General features: G+C 42.2%; 1 protein-coding gene across 4 annotated transcripts in view; it reads right to left on the reverse strand.

The window, feature by feature from the left end:
• Nucleotides 1-22,532, reverse strand: part of DICER1 (dicer 1, ribonuclease III) — a 73,030-nt gene that overhangs the window by 21,944 nt on the left and 28,554 nt on the right. For all 4 annotated transcript variants that reach the window (XM_046007666.1, XM_046007667.1, XM_046007664.1 and 1 more), the window contains 14 exons: nucleotides 22,297-22,459; nucleotides 20,933-21,063; nucleotides 19,871-20,005; nucleotides 19,274-19,434; nucleotides 17,300-17,468; nucleotides 15,405-15,877; nucleotides 9,288-9,420; nucleotides 7,589-7,831; nucleotides 6,884-7,038; nucleotides 4,144-4,276; nucleotides 3,313-3,388; nucleotides 2,364-2,503; nucleotides 524-703; nucleotides 68-281 (listed from right to left, as the gene is read on the reverse strand). In XM_046007666.1, the coding sequence (XP_045863622.1) occupies nucleotides 68-281; nucleotides 524-703; nucleotides 2,364-2,503; nucleotides 3,313-3,388; nucleotides 4,144-4,276; nucleotides 6,884-7,038; nucleotides 7,589-7,831; nucleotides 9,288-9,420; nucleotides 15,405-15,877; nucleotides 17,300-17,468; nucleotides 19,274-19,434; nucleotides 19,871-20,005; nucleotides 20,933-21,063; nucleotides 22,297-22,459 (2,506 nt within the window). The remainder of the gene's footprint in view (nucleotides 1-67; nucleotides 282-523; nucleotides 704-2,363; nucleotides 2,504-3,312; nucleotides 3,389-4,143; nucleotides 4,277-6,883; nucleotides 7,039-7,588; nucleotides 7,832-9,287; nucleotides 9,421-15,404; nucleotides 15,878-17,299; nucleotides 17,469-19,273; nucleotides 19,435-19,870; nucleotides 20,006-20,932; nucleotides 21,064-22,296; nucleotides 22,460-22,532) is intronic.

Raw genomic sequence — 22,532 nt, forward strand, 5'->3', positions numbered from 1 at the left:
AATGGTAAGCAGACTCCCCTTCATGAGCTAGTCTCAGCGAACACTGCAGAGTCCGGGCCCCTCTTACCAACATTAAGAGGTAGAACACAGTATGCCGAATCAGCGTCTGTGGGTTTAAATTCTAGTGCAGGTTTTTCAAGCCGAAGAATATGTGAGAATATATACTGGTGAAGTCTTGTAATCAACTCAAGCATTTGTAGAGACAACGTGAAGCCAGACTTCTTCAGCTCAATGGATATGGTCACCTCTCCAGAGCGCGTGTACACAGGAAAGTGCGGGATCTTAGCAAAAACAAAACAGAGCATCCCCAAAAGTTAACAGGTATTTTATCCCGTTACAAATATTTAACCTCAGAGGAGGAATGATGCGTTCAATCTAGGAAACAGAAGGGACACCTTGACTTTAAAATACTAAGCATTCTGAGGTAATAAAAGGTAGTTACTCATAAATAGCTGTTCCCTTCTTTTAAAACAGAACAAAACCAAAAAGGTATTTTTAATGGGAGTCGTAAGGAGCTGACTACCTGAGGTATGGGTTTGGCTGTCAGTATTCCAAAGCATCTGGTGGTATCTTCGGGGGGATAGAGCTTCCGCCTTCTGAAGTTGAGTTCATCGGGCAAGGGCGTCGTCAGAACCATTCCTATCACGTACAGGTAACAGGGCTGATCGGGTTTAGGATAGCTATCCCTCAGACATTCTGGAATCTAGAATCGGAAAGAAAACCTAAGCATCAAGATCACGTGTAACAGCTTCTTTTCCAGATCCTGGCAAGAAGACAAATTTCTTCTTAGCTTCGCTAAAAGCTGATGAGAAAAAGGTAAGAAAAACACAGGGAGGGAGCCCGTCTCACCTCGGGCGGCAAGGTGGCTCGGGGTCACCTACCTCATTATGCGCTATTGACTAGATAACGAATACCAAATTATATAAAACAATCAAACCCCACAGGGCCTCGTCTTAGAAACAGTATTCATTTGAGTTATTTCTTTTGATTAGAGAATTCTTTTTCTTCCTTGGGATTTTTAGGCTCTTAACACTGTAGAGTATCAGAAAACAAAAAGTCCTACATGATTATATAAAGATAACCTTGATTAACTTCTGATATACTGTAGCATCCTCCCAACTTTTTCCTATGTGTAAATGCAGATAAACATACACTAGTGTTCTTTCTGTTACCTATGGAATGGCACAATAAAGATAGTCATCACCTGACCTTTCTCTCCAGTTACTACAAAGAGAATATCTTTCCTGTCTGTATCATTTTTAGTGGTGATCTCATTATATGAGTAAACTATAATTTAATGAGTCTGAGATTGTTTCTAAACTTTTAATACTCGTACAACCCCACGCAGGGGAGTCGTGCGGTTTCTGAGGCTCAGGGACGTTAAGGGTTGCACATGTAGTTAGAAGGCACAGAAACGCCGCCGTGAGGAGACGGTTACAGTGACAGAATAGCAGAGAATCCAGACTGTATTTGTAATTAAAACACTTTATTATTAATGACGATGTGCACCACATGAAAGAGTCCAGTGGTCTTTGGAGTAAATGTTAGAGTAGGAAGGCTGAAACAAGCTTTTCAGGGCACAGGTCACATTCTTAATTTTTAAAAGAACGACATGATTCTGAATCTTGAAAATGCTCGAGTGAAACTGAGTGAAAACTTTTTTAGAAGTAGCAACTCAATGCAATTGCAAAAATGAAACAAAAGAACCACACTTTTAGGCTACGATTTTTTGCTTTTGTTTGCAATTCTCATGGGGGACAAATATTAGCAGATATTTTTAAAATAAGTCCTTCAATCCAGCATGGCTCTAACGAGAAGTCCGACTCTGGGACGTCATAATGTATGAACCCCGGCAGGAAGCGGCAGATGGAGGCAGACGCAGCATGCTGGCGGGCCACAGCCTCGCTCCTGACAAACCCTCGCTGTCACCACGCTCATACCAGCCGGGCCCCCCACACGTGGAGCGGGTACCCTTTCACACGCCCATTTTATCCTGCAAATTCTCTTCTTTCTCAGCCCCAAACATAAGTAAAGCAAAAATCTTACCACTAAAGTGAACGAAACAAAAAAATGTCTCTTTAAAAGAAACAGACTCATTCTGGATAGAATCTGACAAATGAGTCCACACTCCTTTTGAGAAGAAAAATGAAAGCAATGTCCTAAGTGGGCACGTGCCCACAGCGCAGGTGGGAAGGAGGGGCTGGCTGATCTGAGAGAAGCTGTCAGGGGAGGAAGTGAGCAGAGATCCCAAGTGGGCCAAATTACAAGGTCAGGGAAGGCAAGCAGAGGAATGTCGATTTGATGTGGCAGGAAATAAAAAGTCAGAAAGGCGAGATTTTGTATTCGTTCTAACCGATACTAACTGCTTTTGGGTAGCACTGTCTTCGTTTTGTGGAACCGGGTCTTCCTGGAACACTGGTCTCTTCTTCATCATGTAAATCAAGCTCTTCCTCATATTTAACAGTCTCTTTCCCAACTGGCATCAAATGGTCATCCAGTTCACCTAAGAAATGTAAAGACAATGAACATAAACAATCCAGATGTTGCCTCTCTAATTACGAAAGAATCCAGAGCAGTACTATTAGAAAGCAACTAGAAAGGTAACGAAAACTAAAGCATCTGTACTTTTCGTGACACAAACTGATCACACGTGATGTGTCAGACGGTCTACTTGGGCGTTCATACATTCAGTGAGCAGGGCCTCGAGTTCTAAGAGGCAAACATCGCATCTACACACAGCACAGCACAGGGAGCGGAGCGCAGGGTACGGGGCCAGCACCGTGTGCCGACGGGGGGACGGGGGCGCGGGGCGGGGTGGGGGGAGCTGCACATCTGGTGAACAGAGCAGCCCGTGGAGACTCTGCAATCACTGAGTGGGACACCTGGAGCCAATGTACATTGTGTGTCAACTCGAGTTCAGTAATACTGAAACAAAAATAGCACATAGCCACTGTTTCACAAAGTCTATGGAAAACGAGGCTTCCCATTAAAAAAAAAAAGAGGAATCTGTAAACTAATTGAGCGTCCATGATTCAGCAGTGACAAGAAGACTTCTCTGTACTGACAAGGGGTCAGGAAGGGGAGCAAATACAGCGCAGCCGTCTGCAGCGAGCTGCGGCCATCAGGGAGCTGGCCCGTCACGGGACCTTCAGGTGGCATCAGATCTCCACCCGTCTTCACCACCGCCCAGTGAGAGCAACAAGGTCAGAACGCTACAAAATCCTCAGAGAACGATCAAGTCCTTGACATGCTTCTGTCTGACAATGTTTTCAACTTTCTTCTTATGTGCGTGTGCTTTTCAAACACTCTTACCAATTTTGTGCAGTTTTTCACAGCAGATGAGAGCTACAACTCTTTCGGCCAATCGGATACAGCTCATTGGCGGACCCTGGAAGTAACAAAAAACATTTCCACTGTACATGCGCGTAGCCATCTATCATTAACACATAAAACTTCTATGAAACCAGAATCTTTAATGCCAAACTTTTTATGAGAGCAAAGTGGTTTATTTTGAAAAATGCCAGCAAGTTTGTCAAAATCCTAATCTCCACAGTTGAAACAGCCATTTTTAAAAATCCTGCCCAGTAAAACCTAGGTAAGTTATAACGAAGATTTGACGATTTTAATGTATTTACATTTTAGTAAGATTTTAATGCAGCTTATCTTCACTAACCTATAAATAAGAAAAAAAAAAAACAAAAACAAAGATATATCAAAACGTGGCTGTACCATACACGTTAACAGCACTGACAAATTTTCATGTGCGACAGAAATTAGTCACCTCGGGATATCTGGAAATCAGTACTGGGACCAAGGACGGCAGTCACGCAAAGGCAGATTTTTGAGTGAACAACAAAACGGCTAGAGAAGCCCAAATATATTTAATACATTCTGTCCCTCAAGTGTCTAAGCCACAGCTGATTGTTGGTATTGGTAAGATCCTAGAGGGGACTTCCGGTTATCCACTCGGACAGTCTACTGAGGGTCTGGACATGTCGCTGACCACAAGAGACTTACAAACCTATGCTTAAGAACGGATTTAAAGCTAAATTTCCCTATAACTTGCGCTGGCGTAGGGAAGCTGAAAAACAATCCATTAATGACATACTTGAAAAGCACAATCATTTCTTTTTCTAAACTTACAACAATGGAGGCTCGGAGAGGTGAGTTAATTGGCAGATAAAGAGTTGAATAAAATGTACCATCAGGCAACTCTCGGGTTCTACATTTAGGAGCTAGATGAGTGAACGGGTCACTTGGTAATCTAGCACAGTATCTGTGAAGAAAAAGAAATGCTGATGCTAAATCTACACCTGGGAAACGGAGGAAAAACTCTGTATCGACATTCACAGCCTCAAGTTTGATTTCGCACGTCCCTCTTCCCCGCTACCGGATTGGCATATACACGTGAAGCTTGGGCTCCACCGCTCTGAACTTGGAACAAGATGGAACAGTGCTGTCCAACAGAATCCTCAGCAGTGGTGTTCTGTGTCTACACTGTCCAACAGGCCAGCCACTGAGCACCTGACATGTGGTGAGGCAGCTAGGAAACTAATTTTTAAATTTTATTTAATTTTAATTAAAATTAAAACTTGAATTTCAATAGATATATGTCCAATGAAACCACAGAGTGCAGAAAATACTGTTCAGAATCCACTGAAAGAGAACAGGCTGCTAGTCTTTGTTCCTTAATATCGGATACGCACCCGCAAACTCTCAGGGCCTGTGCAAGGAAGGCGTCAGAAGAGGCTGGAAGGACAGCCCAGTATTGACACAACAGAAGGCAGAAAAGCAAGAAGACCACCCCCGCTGCCCACCACGCCCCCACAGCAGCAGCAGGCGAGTGTTACAGGGCAGGGAGCTAGCTAGCTTCAAGGGTGCTGAGACTGAGCACGGAAGGTGCTGGGACAGGAAGGTAATCGGTGGGGGCAGGACGCGTATGTGGAAGGCACTGGAATGAGCAGCCGCCCCGTAAGGTCACAGCCTGTGCAGTAAGGGCACCCGAACACAGTAGCAGCCCCGCAGAGTAGGACACTGGCTGGATTCAGGGAGACTGGACATAAAGTAACGATTCTGAAGACAATGGGAGTCCAATATCTTACTACTGAAGCAGTCAGAAATAACGATGGAAGAGAGGAAAGCTAGAATGAACCCTGTGGTGTGACAGGAAAAATGAAGGGAACAACACACAGGTAGTCAGACACAGAATAACTGCGCACGTGAATACACACATACACACACACACACACACACACACACACACACACACACACAATCACACAAATGTTGCTTCTAGCTCTAAGGAGCCAGGCAGCAGCAACACTCCAGGGGCAATAAGCATGCCCAGCGCTGAGCGCCCAGATTCTGGTCTCTAAACACCAGTCAGCTGCCACTGAAAGAAACCAGAACCTTTTGGAGAAATAGCCAATATTGAGGTGGGCAGGGAAAACAGAAGTTGAGGCTAAGAATCTTAGCACACCATAAAATAGGGAAGTAATAAAGAACAATGGTGACGTAAAAAGACTCGTTTGAAGGGACTGCCACTGGCCAAATGTGAGATCATTTTAACATCAAAATAAATAATAAAAGACAGTAATCAAACTATAACCCATTGAATAAAACAGAACTCCATCAGCTCCTATTAGATTAAAAAAACAAAGGGAATAACTAAGTGGAGAAAAGAGAAAGCTCTTCCTTCCAGCAGAATGCCAAGGAACAGAAAGAGTAACGGAATTAGAAGATCACCGTTTTGCCGATGCCACAGCAATAATCAACTCAGGTGAGAAATATCAATGGATACTTAAGCTAATGGGTGAAACTTGGAAGAGGAATAAATTTTAGACTGTCTCAAACTATTCCCCAAGAAATATGCGCTGGTTATGAATGGAGCAAAGGCAACTTTACAGCGGAGAAAGCTGGCAGGCCTTTTGTATGTGATCAGAGCCACCCCCACGAGTAAGAGCTCCAAGTGACATCAGTGCACCTGGGAGGACGGGAGGAGAAGAACAAAGCATCACTTATGCGATGTGCCGGCCCCAGGGCACACCCTGGGGCTAATTATCAGAAAATATGAGATAAAGCCAAACCAAGAGACAGACTACAAAATGACTGGCCTATAATCTTTAAAAGTTGCAAGGTCATTCAGGTCAGGGAAAGACAAGAATGGTTCCAGGTTGAAGGAGACTAAAGAGATGAGAAAAACTCATACAGCCCTTGATCCTGGCTTGGATCCTTTCACCACAAAAAGACATTCTCATGAAACCTCAGGTTGAGGGGTAAATGGGAGTTCTCGGCAGTATTCCTGCAGCACTTTAAAGCTTGAAACTGTTTCAAAGTAAAAAGTTAAACAGAAAATCTCAGTTGCTCCCTTATTTTGCCTCCGCACAATACTTATCCTGATACATAATCTAGGTATGTATCTGCTTTTCTCAGTTCTTGGAAAGGTTTATTACCAATTCAGGACACAGTAAATTAGAACATAATTAAAAATGCGAGTTAATTTATCATGATCTTATATCCTAGCCAATGGAAAATTCAACATCCCTCAACATTAATGGCACAAAACAACAGATTTCAGAATAAAAAAATCAGTGAGCACTAGAAAGTTAAGTAAAATCTAATCGAAATTAAGCATGCCTTCGTTAAGTCAGCCTTGCCAACAAAAACTAAACATTTATCACTGCACAATACTGTTTTTGCCTTCTGATCAAAAAGAAGAATGAATGGAAAAAAGCAACTTCTTTTCTTTCTCTCAAAATCGTACAAGCCATAAACAGAAAGACTGGTGAATATTCGCAAAAGGTAAACACTGTAATACTCACAGGTTTAGACTTAAATCCTGCAATACTCCTAGGTTTTCCATGCAAATGGTTTCATATCCTACCTATTGATGTGTCCAATGGCCGTGTTGATTGTGACTCGTGGACCACCATCATCGGGCCTCAACACGTATGGTGGGAACACATCATCATCATCTACAACAGGTTCAACGTCAGTCTCTCCAGTGTCCACTGACTTGGAACACTTGTTTCTCAAGATCTGAACATCGTAGAAACAGATTTTATGATGAGAACGAGTATTCTCTTTGCCATATGTCAGGAGTCTGCCTCTGTACCTACAGAAAAAGCTCCCCTGACACAGAACAGCTCTCTCGACTAAAAACACTACAATACTCAAGTCACTCGATGCAGAAACTCCCTCCCTAAGCAGTCCCCCCAGGTTCAATCACGTGGACACACTTGCTGTATGCGCGCACGGTCTGCACAGCACTGTACCTACACGCACCCCCACGTGCACACACACACACAGACGGGGGCTGTGTCGTCACGCTCCAGTCGCTCCACAACTCCATCACTCGACTGACTACACCGTCCACACTAACAGGACACTTTCAGGCCTCTCCCCCCATAATCCATCTGACCATTTTCACTGTGAGCTTTCACACACTTTCTAGAATTACTTGACTTTCTCATAATGTATACACTGCACACCCCTGCTGAGACTACTCTCTGTAGATAAAGCTGTTTTTATCTATTTCCCAGCACATAAAAAATAACTCAGAGATATCCTATTGACTTTTGGATCTTACCTTTTCAATAGCTTTGTATGTTTTCAGGTCTTCTTCAAAACTTTTTATTTTGTCCGTATCTGCTAACATTATATAATTAGAGATCGGTGCCCTTGCTCTTCCTTTAGATTGAACATAGGATCGATACTCTGTGGGCAAATCAAATCGAACCACCAAGTTGCACTTTGGTATATCAACACCCTCTTCCACAATACTTGTTGCAATGAGGAGGTTGGTCTCGTGTGCTCGAAATTTCCTAAGGACCTGAAAAAAGTCCACCAAGAAAAGCAATTCTAAGAAATTTCCAAAGCAATGCTATAGTAGAAATAAGTGACAACTGTCATTTTTTTAAAAGATTTTATTGATTTACCTGTCAGAAATAGAGAGCATAGCAGGGAGAGCTGCAAGCAGAGGGAGAAGCAGACTTCCCGCTGAACAGGGAGCCCGATGGCGAACTCGATCCCAGGCCCCTGGAATCATGACCTGAGCCGAAGGCAGATGCCTAACCGATTGAGACACCCAGGCGCCCCAGGACCGTCATTTCTGACACATACTCTGGGTACACTAAATCTTTCGGTCCAGGCTAAGGAAGATGACGACACCACACAAAACTCAAGATGCACGAACACATGGGCAAAGAGACTCTTCTCTGATTTAATGACAGTTTTCAACTGAATAGGACTTGAAATACCAAAGTGACTTTCTACCATACAGAAGTACGTCCAAATCACAGAAAGCCCTCGGGTTGAAGAGACTGGCTTCTTCAAGGGCCACGGAAGATCTACCCAACAAAGTGGCCAAATGAATCCACTTCGGGAGTCCTGCTGACACTCTGACCCTTCGTGTAGTGTCTTATGTCTATGAGACTGTGCCAACAGCCCTCCAAAGAGGTCAAAACCCTTTCACTAAAATCCCTAAAATGCCTGAAACTTAAAAATTACAAGTAAGGCATTACCTATTTTCTGGCATCTTGGGACATTTTTCAACTTAAAGAATCAGAACTACTGATTAAAAAGTAAAGTGGAAATTTTTTTCATATTAAATCTAAAGTAACACCATTTCTCAATCCAGGATAAGTAAAGTAAGTTGGCTTCTAAAACAGATCTATCGCACTGGTGGGCTAGTGGACTCCCCAAACTTGGAATATTGTCAAAAAGCTAGGACACAGAAAATGAGCTTCAATGTGAATTATTCTACGTCTAAGTTAAATAACAAACTTCAAATAAAAAGTTTTTGTTTGCCAGCCAGAACACTGTATTAGGTTTCACATCTTTACTATGCTGTCTCCTATATTAAAATCTTAAAATGCATGAAAAAAATTAAGCCAGAATCTTTAATGTATTCAACCAAGGCAGGACTTTAAATAGAAAACAAAACACTTTCTAGGGGAAAAAAAATCATTTTGTTGCTCACTCACATGGAGTCAACAGGAGTTATGGTTACACGTGCTTTGTTTTTCTGTGAAATACCAACAGTCCAATAAAGGAGAATGAAATGGCTGACGGCAATTAAGAGAAAATTGATTTACCAGACCACTCCTCTAATTCTGAACATGTGAATCACTACACAGCTACTTCAGAGGAGACAGCCAGTCTATCTATAAGAAATATTCTATATTACAAAAAAATACCAAGCAACCATGAAGAAAGGGAGTTCCAATGAGCAGAGTTTATATATACTCTGAAAACTGTTACTGTACAATTATTTCAACTTAAGTTACCTCTTCCTGCTTTCTGAATTCGGCTTCCATCTGTTTGTTACGAGGCTGATTCTTTCCAATGCCATGTCCAGTTATAAAATTGCTGCTGATGTAAGCCAGCTCTGGATCTTGTTTGCCAGCTTCCTTTATCAATCTAAGAAAATTATATACATTTGGAAGTTAAGCATTGCTGAGGGAAAAAAATTTAAACTTTTGTTTGTAAGGTCTCCCTGAAAATAGAAATACACATATGTTCTGCCCACATACCTAACAAAACGGACTTGGTGCTTTTTCCCAACTAGCTTAAACAGAAATCACTGCCGCTCTTCCCTGTGTGGATCTGTGGACCAAACACTCACAACCCCAGATAGAGGGCTGATTTATACTGACAAACAAAATGGTCACGGTACTTCAGACTGTCTAATTTGGCCATGACGACTTACTAGAAACGTGGCCCTGTAGGGGACAGAGCAAGGCAGAAAGAAACATGGAATCCTCATATACCTTGGTTTCAAGCCCAGGATCTATCATGAAAAAGCCACACACTTCACTGCAGCTCACTGCACTTCTCTCCACGCACACACAACTTGGGGCGGCCGTTGCCGTCCTTGTCTCCACGGCCATGTTTATACAGTGTGAGTACCAACACCCAATGCCAAGGGGCGACTCAACAGCAAGGGAAACCTCATTCCCCTGCTACATGGACGAAGAGAGCTCCTTCCGTGTGTGGAAAATAGCACGGTTATTTCTTTTAGTCTTACCCCAATGCCCTTTTTAATCACTGGACGCAGAGCGCCAGGGCAAGAAATGCCTATCTACTGGGAAGCACCTCCATTCCCAACGCTTTCCTGCCCCCAGGCCGCCGACCAGGGCAATGCCAGAGTCCCCATCCCATTCCGTCATGAAAGAGAAGCTTCCCAGCTCGTCCCTCTTCCTGCCTGTTCTTCTGTATTAATCCAGAACACGAGTAACCTAAAGCTAGCCTTCTAGCTAAGAAATGGAAAAGAGCTACAGGATGGGATCGCATTACACGGGGACAGAAGGTTAACAGTTAGTGTTGCCATTACAGCTATTTTGGAAATATCCACATTCAAAAACTCAGCACACAGGATAAATGGTTCCACACCTGACATAAGTGATTCCAGATGGTTCTTCTGAAGTCATACGCATAGTATAAATTCCTAATAGAAAATTGCATTTTTAAGTCAAACCGTTCTTTTTTTTTTTTTTAAATACATGAAACAGACTAATATCAAAGAGTTGGAAGAAACCTTGAGTGGCCATCTAGAATATCTTCCTGCCTCCAAATCAGCCAAACACTTGCATGTCTAGATTAGTTTAAGAGTCTGTTCTACATTCAAATACTTAAAATATTCAGAATCAGGAACTTTCTTAATATGTTCCAAGTTTGTTTAGTTATTAAAATAAAACATGATGTCAGTAGCAGAAAGCAATGTTACATGCAAAAAAAATCACATGGCCCAAAGTCTGAATTATGAAATTATCTTAGAAATATGTACTTCCAAATGTTAGTTTTTGTAAATAAGCATCAATGTGAATGTAACAGAGGCTTAAAAAAATGCATTTCATGGCAAGCATTAGGCAAATTAATTACTTCAATTAAGCAAAGAATGTGCTTTACTTTGCCAAAATGATCAGTCTAGCAGATTTCAATTAACTAAGAAGCAGAAGCACCAAGAGTAAATGCATTTCCCCTTAATGAAACTCACATCAATACTTCAGAGAAGAGACAATATGCACATTAACAAACCAAATCTCTTGTAAGCAGTAATTAAATCCTATATACCCATGCTGGTAATGTTTAGAGAGAAAAATGTCTTTTTCTGATAAATTAAGGGATGCCTAACCACAGTCCTCAGACAAAGCCATAGGCTTCCAGAGAAACAACAAGGTCTACAGTGGTCCCGGGGCTTACAAGTGAGTAACACAAACTGCTTATAGATTTCACGGTACCCTAAACTGATAGAACAAAGCCTTACTTGTTTTCTTCTGACTTTTACACTGAGTTTATGTGAGCTACTCCACCAGCAAGTGATCTGACAAACACGGCTGATCTCCTGTGCACAGAGTTTCTGAAACTATCAGCAGCTAGGAGCCAGTTATTTTTTTTTTTTCTCTAATTTCAAATCCATCAGAGACCAGCACTTCTCTAAAATTCCACGAAAATCTACAAAGAAAATGAAACTGAAAGCATTCAAATTCAAGATTCAATCGTACTGTATTCAGGAGACAGAGCCCGCTGTCCAAAGTAAGAGCGTCTGGATATTCACCCTCGGTCTCTGTAGCTCACTTGCTCGGCTGGCGGCAGGGCCCAGATCGCGTGGTGCGCGCACACGGCCTCCCCAGCTACACCAGACACAGCAGATACGGACGCGGAACTAGGAGATGGACCACAAGGAACCGGAATTTGACTAAATGTGCTAGTTTACGCAGACAATCATCGGGGGAAACAAATTCAAAGAAACAAACACATCATTTGAAATGTCTGCCAGGTACTAAAGCACATTACCAACAACAGGTTTTAGTAGTACCTTTACTCCTTGTACTTCCTTAACAACGTGAGAAAATCAAATGTGATTCCTCTGTGATCTCGCCAGAAAGACTATTACCAATAGTTACAGTACACGGATCCCAGATGCCCCAAATGTGTGCATAAAGCCCATAACGAAACAGCACCTACTGAATCCGGTGAAAAAACAGCCATTTGGTTGTGAAGAGACAGAGACTATCACTATTTTACAAATGAAGACCCTGAGAAGTTAAAAAAAAAACAACAAAAAAAAACCTTTCACAAAATAGACATTTTTAAAAAGAGGGTCGACATCAAAGGAACAAGGGCTCCGTAGAGAAATGGCTGATTCTATGGTTGGAGCAACAAAAATATAAGAGCCTAGAGCATCTAGTAGGGCTAGAAAGTCAGGAAATGCTTAAAAAAAAAAAAAAAAATCCAGGACTAGGGCCCAAGAGACACAGAACTAACCTCAAAGAGCACCCCCCCCCCGCCGCCGCCAGCCCCATTGCCCAGAGTGGAACAATGTGAACAAAATAAATCACCTACTATCAGATTATAACCCAAGTGTAAAATAAGCAAACGTAAGTCAATAAATATCAATAAATGAGATCAAAGAGTCAGCTGTCCTTGCAGAAGAACTCCGATAACAACATAAACGCGCCTCCGTCCAGGAATGGCGTTCAAGCCCTCCCTCCCAGGACGCACTGCACTTGGTGACCTGCTCCCAGAGAAGAAAGTGAGGAACCACACAGTAACAACGTCCCGGTGGAGAAGGCTGGCAAACGCCATGTGATGAAGTTTCCCACAAGCAGTGACGTCTCATGTCCAGACCATGAGGCCCCCGGACGGAATGTGATGAGAAAGGCACTTCCTCTCTGCGGTGTTCTTCCATCCTAAACCCCTGTTTTAATCCTGAGAAAAACATCAGACAAGTCCAAACTGAGAACCGTTCTACAGAACACCCGACCAGTACGCCTCAAAACCGTGGAGGGCATCAAAGCCAAGGAAAACCAGAAAACACAGAAAACCAGAGGAGACTAGAGACACGCAACCACAAGACGCAACAGGACACCCGGGATTAAGAGGACGACATAAGGGGAAAACGGATATGTGCCAAACCAGCCTGAAGTCTGGTTAACAGGGATACACTGAAGTCAGTCTCCCGGTTGCAGCGGAGGACACACGATGTTAACAACAGGTGGAGGAAACCCCGTCGGGTCGGTAGTGGAGCTCTCTACTCTGCAACTTTTCTGTAAACAAAGTTAGGAGGCAAACAGAGGGGGATGGGTAGACAGAGGTGCTGAACCCAGGCTCGTCACTCGCACACAGTGGAAAGAGCACCAGACTTAGGAGACCAGAAACCCTTTTCTGCCTCTTGATATCTGTGCGATTTGGGGCGGGTCACCAACTGAGTCTTGGCTTCCACGTCTATAATCGAGTGAAAACATGCGCCTTCTTCCCTCATGGAGTGTTGTAAGACTTAAAAAGGAATCAAAAGGTAAGTTATAAACCATAAAGCCCTACATACATAAGGCAAAAAGGAAAACTATAAACACAAGACTGTACACATAGCTACATTATTTACAGAAGTAGCTATGATTTATTTTTTTAATTAGAAAAGGACAAAACTGCCCATGTATCACAATAGCTCAGATTCCCATGAAACTGTTCACTGAGGGTTTTTCCTCCTATTAAACTGATGGAAGGAAAGACTCTGGATTTCAGGAAGTTTTTCTAAGCTTATTAAAAAGTCTACTGGAACAAGACTTCTATTGTATATTTAATTAGCTGCCCATAAAGTCAACCCTCAAACCGCTCTTGATTCATCATCCAACACTAAATTCCAGCCCCATTTTATGAAAGTTGATCACAATTAATCTGATCCTCAAAGTCAACAGGAAATAACTGATTGATTTTTGATAAAGATTTCAGGCTAATATTCGTGCCATGAAAACCGGCACATCTCTTCATTTAAGAATGCATGTACAGAAGACGGAAAAGAAGTTAATACACCATTTCTTCTTTCTAAGCACCGTGAGATGTATTTGATTCTTAAACCATTCTGTATGGGGGCAGGGAGCATGTCTATAACGAGGCTGGGAACTGTGCTGATATTAAACTTCTCTGACCCCTGAAATGTCTTTTCCCCCATTCTAAGAAATAATCCTGACGGTCAGGCTCTCCCTGGTCTGTCTCCTGGCTGTCTTCCACACAGATTTTTAGTGTTCTCTGGTGCCCAGGGGCATTATGACTGCAGAAGGACCTGGAAACTAGGATGCAGGATATCAGGATTCTAGAATTGTCTCTGCCACTGCCTAGCAATTTCACTCAGAGCAAATCACTTTTCCTCCTGAGGCCCTTTCTCTTTTTTTTATAAAAATAAGTGGGCTGGATTAGATAGTCAATGAGTCCCTTTCTAACCTTAAACTTCTGATTCCAATGTAATTCACTACCTAAAGTCATTTTACTTTGTATTCATCATAGGGATCAGGCCCAATGACTATGAAAATTACCAGACTAAAAACTGCCAGATGACTACCCCAGAGTCCAATTTCTCATTACTCCAGTAAGTTTTCAAAGCCCCCAAACAGTCAGAAGCAGTTTGGGAAAAGAAAAAAAAAAAATCCCAAATTACCACAGGAACCAAAGCTGAATTTCTCCTCAGAGATGACTCTGTGTACAACTGGTGCTTAGAGATCAACTCTGGCCAATTAATGGATCTCACAGAGAAACAGATCATTGTCTGAAGTACAAACTGAGGACCCTTTGTGGCCTTATATACCACAGCATCTGTACACACACCAGAAGAACCAGGCATTCCCTGACCATGTGACACAAATCTGGAGTATAGCTCTTTGGCCGGGTCTGTGTTCTGGAAAAATCAACGTCTACTGAAGAAACAGGTGGACATGGGAATCCACAGCCTAACTTGGAGGAACCGTCCTCTTTTGCCAATATTCTCTGAATTCTTCCCTAACCTTATTTTCTTCTGATTCAGAAAATTTTAATACACAGTCTATGAACCAACCCAAAATGCAAACCCAACTGTTCTGAACTTTTCCCCCTTCAGACTTGCAAAACCTGAATCGATATTGGTCAAGATAAAAAAAAGTTAACAACAACAACAAAGACAGCCACAATAATTCCTACGTAAAATCTATCCTAAGATTACCTGAAGGAGAAAGCTTGGTGTGAAATGGCTCAACACTATGCCTAACACACAGTCACAGATGAACCACATCTGAATTGAATTTAAAAAAAAATGCAAAACAAAACAAAAATTGCTTTCCCTTAATATAACTTCATCTTTCTGCACTTACCCTCTATTTTAAATGGATTAGAATAGATTATCCACCTTTAAGGAAAAAAAAAAAATCCCAGGTCCCATCAAATCTAGCCTTTCGGGAAAGCTTCAGTCCCACAAACGTCCTCCCTGAAGATTCCTGCACAGCGTGACGCATGAATTACAGTGGTGCCGAACAGAGGACACTCACCTAAGCCTTCTGCCAGGTTCAAAGCTATTATTACAGCACACCACTTCACGAAACCAAATGCTGCCCTATTCTACTACGGGAAAGGATGTTCGTTAATCTTAAGAGATTTACCTGTTTAAGACAACAGCTGTGTATCTTCTTTCCACAAAAATTATTCCGCATAAAATATTGGTAAACGGAGAAGGAAAATTTGTCTCCGGCTTTTCCTTTTCTTCAATTTCTTCATCCTCATCATCATCCTCAGAATCACTCCAAGACACATAATTATCCTGATTCCTATTATTATACCACTCAACACTTTCAAACTGCTGCCGCTCGTATGGTTTATATTTGCGTAAGATTTCAAGGAGTTTTATTACTTTAGGAGTCACAAATTTCAGGTCAAGTGAGGCAGGAGAGAAGTGCTCTTCACACAGAGCGTGTATTTTCCTTAGGAAGGTGTCTGTAAACAAGAGAAATTTCCTGTGCAGCTCCTCTTGCTCGTGCTTGATGTATTTCTGCAATTCTCTTACCATCATTCCAGCGACTTTATCTGCACACCAGGGGCCCAGAACCACCAACACTGCACGACAGTCTGAGAGGATCTACAAAAAAAGTAAAGAGCCAAATGCTAAACAGTAATCGGGTAGCATTTTCATATGAGGTGTAACTGGGATTTAAGTTTTCTTCCAATAAATGTTCCCCGCTAGCATAAACACTGAGGTCAATTCCTCAAGTCAGGGGCGGGTAATAGCCAGTGGTCTTTCAATCTCTACTTTTTCATATATATATACATGCATACGTGTATATGTATGTGTGTGTGTGTGCCCAGAACCATCCTTTTGCTTTCCCCAGAAAAAATAATAATAGAAAATAAAAGATGCACGTGTATAAGGTTAATAAAATTTAATTTCAGGTCTGTCACTAGTTACAAGTAGAAATGAGAAATTTACTTCCAGGTAAATATGCAAGGAATTATGTAGCAGAGCAATTTTATTTTAGGTATCAAAGAAGTGATTTCATTTAGGTATCATGATATTTTACTGTAGGTATCCTTGCACCTTACACGTGGCGTGCTACATCTTACAAGTCTAGCTCCGAGCAGAAAGTAAGTCCACAGCCAGGCTGTAACCGGGGAACTGTCAGCTCCGCAGGCAAGTAAAAGACAAACCCGGTGGAACACAGACTTAATGAGCAATCAAGGATCGAGAAGAGTCTAGGCATTGCTCCTCCAGAGCAAATCAGCAGGAAAGAAAGGGAGACTCAGATTCAACAGCCTTATTCACAAATGGCTGCAAAGTCCTCGGATGGTGGGTCTCAAATTTTAAGGCATCGGGGTAACTGGAGTACTTGCCAACTCTCAGAAAGCTGCACCCCTCCACCAGGGCTTTAGCAGGTGAAGGATGGGACCCCAATCTGCTATTCAAACAAGTTCCAGGGGGAACAGGCACACGGCAGCTTTGGAGGCCACACTCAGGACCACTGATCTAAGGGACCTCCTCCAGAAGCCGGGCCGCTCAGGAAGGACAGACTCCTCCCCGTTACACACGGCATATTCGCTCAGTCCGAGCTCTCAGCAGGGACTGACTCAGGACATGAACCCCAATCCATCCCTTAAGTCAGGGAGGTCTACATTTAATTATCTGTTAAATAACCATAAACTCAACCCAATATGCTTTGTTCAATGAGAAATGTTCAAAGAGATAAGGCCTTAAACTAAAACATACTTAATAGCCTCATCAGAAACATGTTTTCGTTTCGATATTAAAAATAAACAGAGGGGTGCCTGGGTGGCTCAGTCGTTAAGCATCTGCCTTCAGTTCGGGTCATGATCCCGGGGTCCTGGGATCGAGCCCCGCATCAAGCTCCCTGCTCAGCAGGGAGACTGCTTCCCCGTCTCCCACTCCTCCTGTTTGTGTTCCCTCTCTTGTTGTGTCTCTCTCTGTCAAATAAACAAACTTAAAAAATAAAATAAAATAAACAAAAGCCTTTTATTTTGCTTTCTCTGCTCACTTGTATGTGCTTACCTGCTTAGAAATTAAAGTAGAATCTCTTTCCTTTGAATGCACAGATATGTTACAGTCGTTGATGAAGTTAAGTGCTTCCTCTAGCTCCACCAGCAGTCTGCCGTAGAGGCCACTTCTATCCGTAAATGGCCCACAGTCTACCACAATCTCACACGGCTGAGAAGTGTATCTTTAACAGGGGAAACAGAAGTGGTCACTGGCACCAGAAACTCACTATAGCACGACGATCCATTATGACGTGTCTACGCCTTGCGATCATGGGCAGGCTCGCAGAGGTCTTCCTAATGGGGTACTCACTTTTATCTGCACCTGTGCTCACTTGGAAGGGCTCAGGAACGACTGCCTAAGTCTGACATTCAGAGACTTCTGTGGATCTTATCATTACCTTATTCTCTCAGGGTTTCTGTTTCGGTTTTTAGGTTTAGACTTTCAACTTCTGCCTTCTTGGGCATCACGAAACTCAAACAACACAATGATTACTTCTTGGAAGCAGAAACAGGGATGAGGGGGCAGATCCTAGAGGGAAGGTTGTTATCATTAAATCTATCCACTTCCACACTACTTGAAATTTTTGGCATTTGCAAATGTCAGTTTTGTTTTAATGTGTTTTTAAGGTATCGTCGTAAGGAGAGCTCACCTAATTTTCAACCAGTTATGGTATCATCCTTGGATCTCTTATGCCTTTCATAAAATATGACAACCAGAACAGAACATAGTAGTCTAAAAGCACTAATAATGATTGATAAAGACAAACTTAACTACTACAGTTCTCATTATTTTCAGTCAGCATTTATACTTAACCGGGGGGTCACGCTTAGAAAACTAGGAAGTATCAGATTCAACAGATCACTTAACAGTTCTACTTAAACGCTCTACCATATCTACTTCCGAACACTTCAAGTGTACAAGCCCGCCAATCTAAATCAGGGCAGATAAAAGCAGAAGTAAAAGCCTTTTACTTCCTCCTCAGATCATTTAGGCTCAAGACGTCAAAAACAACATGTCCGAAAGGTGCTGAGATTTGTATGTCCTATGGCGTGTGAATCCTGAAGTTCCATGAAGCTGAAACCTTCCTTTTTCATCTCATTCTACAAAGAGAACTTTCCCCAAGCTTCTATTAAATGGCAGGCACATCGCCATTTTTAATGAGACTGATTATCAAAGAATCCCCTGAAACCGCTGTCCGTGCCATTTTCCAGGGTCTGGGAGACCACATGATGCCCCCTAAGTGGCTTCGGTTACTGGCCTCCAGTTAGCGGCTTCAAAGCTTCAAAGCCCAACTGAGTTAAGTCCACATCCTCAGAAATCAGCTCCTCTAGTTGCAACTGTTCTAAGAGCCACCACCGGATAATCTTTAGCCCTGCTGAAGACCATATCTAATAAGGATACTTGCCTATGAACTGAATTATTTAAAAACCGAACTACTTTAGGCTCCCTTCCACCAACTCAAATCAATGTGCACGTGTGTGCAGATTCTACTGAAACTGGAAACAGCCACCTTCTCAAAGACACGAACCTGGAAAGCACACACAGCTTTCTCAGACACTCACACCCATTTTCCACACTACAGGGTGTTTCCAATCATTTTAAAACATACTGTAAAGTACTGAATTCTGCCAATAAATGAGTGCTCTTTCAAAGGATCCCGTGGGACACTTAGGTGGGAACAACCAAGCACACGTGGACAGAAAAGAACACCAAAGTCCTGTCTGAGTTGCGGGTCCCCGTCAATGGCCACAAACAGTCGGGACCCACGCTTCTACAACCTTCCCTCGGAGTGAAGAAACCCCTCCATCCACTGGTCTCTGTGAACACAAGGTTAGATCCTTGCCCTCGCGGGCAACCACCCTGACAGAACTCTCCAACTTGCTCGCTTCATTCATCTGAGCGGGCGCCGGCCAGGAGAGCCTACAGGAGGGACGAGGGCCGAGCTGGGTGCTGGCCACGGGAAGGCCACCGAGCCCCAGCGCCTACCTGTCCAAGACCACCAGGTCCGTTGCGGTTTCAGCATTACTCTTCAGAATTTTCTCCAGTTTCTGAATCTTTTCTTCTAATTCCTCAGGATCGCATTTCCCATTTAAAATGGAAGCAGTCAGTCCCAAAATACGAGGACACGACGGACAATGTTCACAGAGCTAACACAACAAAAGATACTGACAGTCAGTAATTCGTTCTGCAAGGCCGGAACAGGAGACGCTGCTGCGTTAACACAGGTCGAGAAGATGGACGGATACTAAAAACATGACTTACGGAGTTATTGTAGCTTGTTTAAAAGACCTGCTTGTCAAAAAGGCTCATTTAAATATGCTATGAGAGATCAGATCATTAATTTATCACAGATCATGTACTTTATATAGTTTTAAAAATTTTCTTCTAGATTTCGATTTATTGTACGTTACTTAGGATATTTCATTATCATAGATTTAAGTAAAAATTAATTTAACATTCATTCATTCATATATATGGAACCAAGTTCCCCAATTTGGTAACTAGTATTACTGCTTTTGATATATAAAAACACTCCTTAAGCTCAGTAATTTGACTTAAGACTGATACAATCTAAAATTTTACCTTCATAATTTCTCGGTAGGGGTGGTCTAGAATTGCAAGATGACACTCATCAAACACCAAAAGGTTAATGTCTGACAGTGATAAGTAACCACTTTTCAAAACATTCAAGGCGACAGAGCAAGTCATAACGAGAACCTACAAGAAAATGGCATCAGTATAAAAATGTGCCCTTCACCTGCCTGGATACACTTAGACTAAACCAGATTACGGAAACCTTATATTGTGGGTGAGAATTAAGAAATTCATTAGTCAAAATTAAAACAAAATCTAAACGTATGGAGGCTTACACTCTGGAGCCAAGAAGCAGAATTATGAAAATACAGGAAGAGATGATGAGAAAAAAAAATCCTTGATAACAGAGACCACATTGTTAATGGTAACTCTACTAAGTCTACTTCAGGTTTTCAGGGTCTGACAGCCATATTTTGACTGATGGGACCTATCAGTTTAATCAACTCACAAAACAATTCACCATGTTTTCCTCTTTTTTCCCATTAAACGGAGAGGATTTTCCGGATGAAGGTGCAGACTCAATATTCTTTTATAGTGTCGTCACTCATCACTGTGCGGACATTTAACCGTTTTATCGATGAGGACTCAGCCCCACAGGGGAGACACACTCGTCCTCGTGGACAGCTTCCAGCTGGTGAGGAAGCTCCTCTTAACCACGTCACCCAGCGACACCCAAGAGTCCCTCAACTCGTGCGCCTCCACAGAAACGGGTCACTTAGAGGAAGTCTCTCAAAGACCCAGAGATCTCAACCAAGAAATGCCTCCAGTTTCAAGATCCTCAACTCAAGCATAAATTTTCTGAAAAGCAGGTTATCTACAAGTGGGAAAGAGATCACCAGAAATTGCATTTTTTTCGAACAAGTAAATCACAGCATGGAGCTGATTCTCTTCTATGGAGTAAGACGAAGAGGATGCAAGGGCCAGATTTTAGGCTGACAAAGTACAGGGCGGTACAGGAAAGTAGAGTTTTCGAGGTTACAGGTGACTCTCAACGAACGAAGCCAAGGATCTGCAGGGATCTGAAAAGTGAAATTTCTCTAGGAGTCTTACCTGGTGCTTAGCAAACTCTTGGTTCCATTTCTCTTTTGTCCAAGATGCGTTTACTTCTAGGTTGGAGTATTCCCCAACCTTGAGATCTGAATGCGTTCTGACAGCTGACACTTGTTGAGCAACCTGGTTTGCTGACGACAAACATAGTATTTCATGTAAATATGACCAATCCTATCTAGTAGGCTCTCCAGGCTACCAGTGATTAAGACAGCTAAGGAAATCTTTAGAACCAAATATCACAGCTAACCCCCAATTTTTCAGATAGCCAATTTAAAATCCTGTTTCCAAGTTCATCCTCCAGAACGCACTCACTAGATCTAGATTCAAGACCCCACACTCTGTCATTCCCTTCAGAGAACCTTTTACCACCTTCCTTATTTATGGCTGATTTTTCCCCAAACCAAGAATATAACTTCCAGGCTAGAATAGTAATTATTCCAGATCTACCCCTCCTGTTTTCTTCAGTAAAATCGGATCGTTTCACTAAGAAATAAGAAATGTATTTCACTAAGAAATATATGTTTAAAGTACATGAGAACATCATACACCGAAACAATCTTTAAAAAAAAAAAAGGAGAGCAGCAGCAGGGTAATATTCGTGCCCTACGAGAAGCTTAGGTTCACAATGATACTAGTAATATATAAGCCCAAACCCACACAAACCAGTATCATAAAGTCTTACTGAATATCTAACTCTTAAGAAGCATCTAACTTCCCTTCCATAACTGGCATAGCAAAGTCATAAATCAAAAAGTTACTGATCTCATCATCAAGCACCCTTTGACATACTTTGCAAAGCTAAAACATCAAGAGCAAAAATAACTGCCACGGCTTAGATTCGATGATGTTCTAGAAAGTCACTCAAGCAAAGAATGCAGAATCAGAATTAAATGCAATTACATTTAATGGGGTGCCTGGGTGGCTCAGTGGGTTAAAGCCTCTGCCTTCAGCTCAGGTCATGATCTCAGGGTCCTGGGATCAAGCCCCGCATCGGGCTCTCTGCCCATCAGGGAGCCTGCCTTTCCCCTCTCTCTCTGCCTGCCTCTCTGCCTACTTGTGATTTCTGTCTGTCAAATAAATAAAAATTAAAAAAAAAAAAAAATAACACAATTACATTTAAGGAAAAAGCTGAAGTCTAACCCCCTAGAATAAAATGCTAACACTTAAAAACAAAGAGGCCTGCTACAAAGTTAAGAAAAAAATCAAAATGATGTCTCTGCTACCACAATTTCAACAAAGACATTATTTCTCGAACTCTCTATACTTTCAATAATCTAACTGAATGCCCACAGAGAAAATGGACTTCGCCATAAACTCTCATGCAATTTCCTCCACGCAATTTCATGAAATAATTTTTTTATTACCAGAGTTGACCAAAAACACCGTCCTTTTTCCATTTCTGTTGAAGTCTCCCCTGATCTGATAGGACAGCTCTTTAGTGAGTAGTACTGCGATAAACGTCTTCCCTGAGCCAGTGTTTAAACAGACTATGGTATTATGATCCAGAGCTGCTTCAAGCAGTTCAACCTAGAAATACAGTGGGGGAAAAAAGATTACACACTTCTTACCGAAGTACAAGGTTGAGAAAATCGGATTTTCT

Source organism: Meles meles, chromosome 6 (assembly GCF_922984935.1).
Source record: "Meles meles chromosome 6, mMelMel3.1 paternal haplotype, whole genome shotgun sequence".
NCBI classification, from domain to species: Eukaryota; Metazoa; Chordata; class Mammalia; order Carnivora; family Mustelidae; genus Meles; species Meles meles.